The 2,578-nt window shown below is 45.5% G+C and overlaps 1 protein-coding gene across 1 annotated transcript in view; it reads left to right on the top strand.

Annotated features, from left to right (window-relative positions):
- ADSL (adenylosuccinate lyase) overlaps positions 1–2,578 on the top strand; it is a 22,667-nt gene extending 20,089 nt beyond the window's left edge. Inside the window, exons 12-13 of the mRNA XM_017544736.2 lie at positions 358–534; positions 2,248–2,578. Of these exons, the coding sequence (XP_017400225.1) occupies positions 358–534; positions 2,248–2,334 (264 nt within the window). The 3' untranslated portion in view covers positions 2,335–2,578. The remainder of the gene's footprint in view (positions 1–357; positions 535–2,247) is intronic.

Raw genomic sequence — 2,578 nt, 5'->3', positions numbered from 1 at the left:
AAAAAAAAAAAAAAAAAAAAAAAAAAAAAAGTGAATCACTTGTAGAAAAAGTCCATGCCTAGTAAAGGAATGAGGTCTGACATTCCATAGGAAGTGAACAGCAAACAAGCAAATGATTCATGAGGGTTTACAGAAGAGGGCCAGAGCAAGGGCATCCACTTCAGGCTTGTCCTAAAATGTAGTCAGAGAGTAGTGAAGGCCCTGTTGGAGACAGACAGGGGAACCACCTCAGTCTAGAGGGGTTTTGTGTAGAAGAGCTGTGCAGACAGCATAGAGGTGACATATCTGATGAGTTTTTTAAAGAGTGTTCAAACGCCCTGTTAGTGGAAAACTGACAATATTTCACTGTTTTCCCAGGATTGCCATGAGAAAATCAGAGTGCTTTCTCAGCAGGCAGCTGCTGTGGTTAAGCAGGAAGGGGGTGACAATGACCTCATAGAGCGTATCCAGGCTGATGCCTACTTTAGTCCCATTCACTCCCAGTTGGATCGTTTACTGGATCCTTCTTCTTTCACTGGTCGCGCCTCCCAGCAGGTAAGCATACATCAGAATGCATCTGAGGAGTCATCCCTAGAAGCCCTCTTTTCTGCTGGGCCGCAGGACCTAGGCTACTCTCTTTGATGTTTTTGTTTTACAGGAGGTAGGTGGCAATGGAGCTAGTTAGAAGGAAATCAGAGCAGGTTGTTGGCTAAAATTTAGAGATTTAGGTTTTGTTTCTGTTTTTGTGGGGTTTTTTTGTTTTGTTTTATCTTGTTTTTTTGAGGCAAGGTCTCTTTGTCACCCAGGCTGGAGTGCAGTGGTGCTGGGTTTACAGGCGTGAGCCATCACACCTGACCAAGATGTGTTTTGAGCTGCCTTAAGTATTTCTTCGTATTCTCTTTTGGTTTTGAGAATGTGGTGTAATGGACAAAGAATTAGATTTCATTGTCAGGTGGATACTCCAGTGTTGCAAAGATTGAAATGCCTGAGTGTATACCAGGTGCTCAGGTACTGTATTTAATTCTGGGGATTTAAAAATGAATAGAGGCTGGGCGCGGTGGCTCACGCCTGTAATCCCAGCACTGTGGGAGGCCGAGGCGGGTGGATCACGAGGTCAAGAGATCGAGACCATCCTGGTCAACATGGTGAAACCCCGTCTCTACTAAAAATACAACAAATTAGCTGGGCATGGTGGCACGTGCCTATAATCCCAGCGACTCAGGAGGCTGGGGCAGGAGAATTGCCTGAACCCAGGAGGCGGAGGTTGCGGTGAGCCGAGATCGCGCCATTGCACTCCAGCCTGGGTAACAAGACCGAAACTCAGTCTCAAAAAAAAAAAGAAAAAAGAAAAATGAATAGATAGGCCAGGCTCACACCAATAATCCCAGCACTTTGAGAGGCTGAGGCAGGAGGATTTCTTGAGCTCAGGAGTTCAAGACCATCCTGGGCAACATAGTGAAACCCTGTCTCTACACAAAATACAAAAATTAGCCAGGCTTGGTGGCGTGCGCTTGTAGTCTCAGCTACTCAGGGGGCTGAGGTGGGAGGATAGCTTGAGCCTAGGAGGTCAAGGATGCAGTGAGCCGTGTTCATACCCCTGCCCTCTGGCCTGGGTGACAAAGTGAGATCCTGTGTCAAAAACAAAATAAAGATGAACAGATAATCCTCATCTTCAGAAAAGTCAAAACTTAGTGGTGAAGACCTGTAAATAGGTCATTATAGTACCAGGCACTACGTGCAAGCACCGAGGGCTGAAAGACTTAAAACTGGCGGTAGGAGACCGATAAGGAGGCCACTGCAGAGGGCGAAGGTGGTGGGGAGATGCAGACCGGGGAGGGAGAGGAGGATGAACTCCTCGTGGCTACTTGAAGAGGGCTGAAAACCAGGAGGAAAGAAGCNAGATGGCGAAGGTGGTGGGGAGATGCAGACCGGGGAGGGAGAGGAGGATGAACTCCTCGTGGCTACTTGAAGAGGGCTGAAAACCAGGAGGAAAGAAGCCGTGATGATTTTTAGATTGGATGGAAATGGTGAAACCACCTGAGAGAACACAGGCTGGGCTAGTTTGCGGGAGAGGTTGGTGGTCATGTGGGCATGGTGGGTTAAATCACGTGTGTCTAGGCAGAAATTCCTGATAGGCAGTTGAGGAAAACAAGCTCTGGTGGAGTAAAAGCTTATCAAATTAGGTTTCAGTGGTATCACCTGACATTGGAAAAGGTATTATCCGTTAATATCTTAACGTTTTCTTTTGTATTTGCTTTCCTCTGGCAGGTGCAGAGATTCTTAGAAGAGGAGGTGTATCCCCTGTTAAAACCGTATGAAAGTGTGATGAAGGTCAAAGCAGAATTATGTCTGTAGAGTTGGAAGAGAATTAAACGAAAAATCATTGTGAATTGCTGAGGCATGAAAATTCTGTTACTGTAATGCCTTATTTTACGTCAAGAATGTTACCTTAAATTAATACAGCATTTTCTTCTTCCATGTTGCTTTCCCATTTCTCAAGGTCCCACATTTCTCAACAATGCAGAAACAACGTGCATTGAAGTTTACTCTGTTGTTTACAACAACACAAACTTGCATAATAAATGTAGTTCATACTTGA

The sequence above is a fragment of the Cebus imitator genome, unplaced genomic scaffold, assembly GCF_001604975.1.
Source record: "Cebus imitator isolate Cc_AM_T3 unplaced genomic scaffold, Cebus_imitator-1.0 Scaffold170, whole genome shotgun sequence".
Classification (NCBI taxonomy): Eukaryota; Metazoa; Chordata; class Mammalia; order Primates; family Cebidae; genus Cebus; species Cebus imitator.
This window is presented reverse-complemented; position numbering and strand designations above follow the sequence as displayed.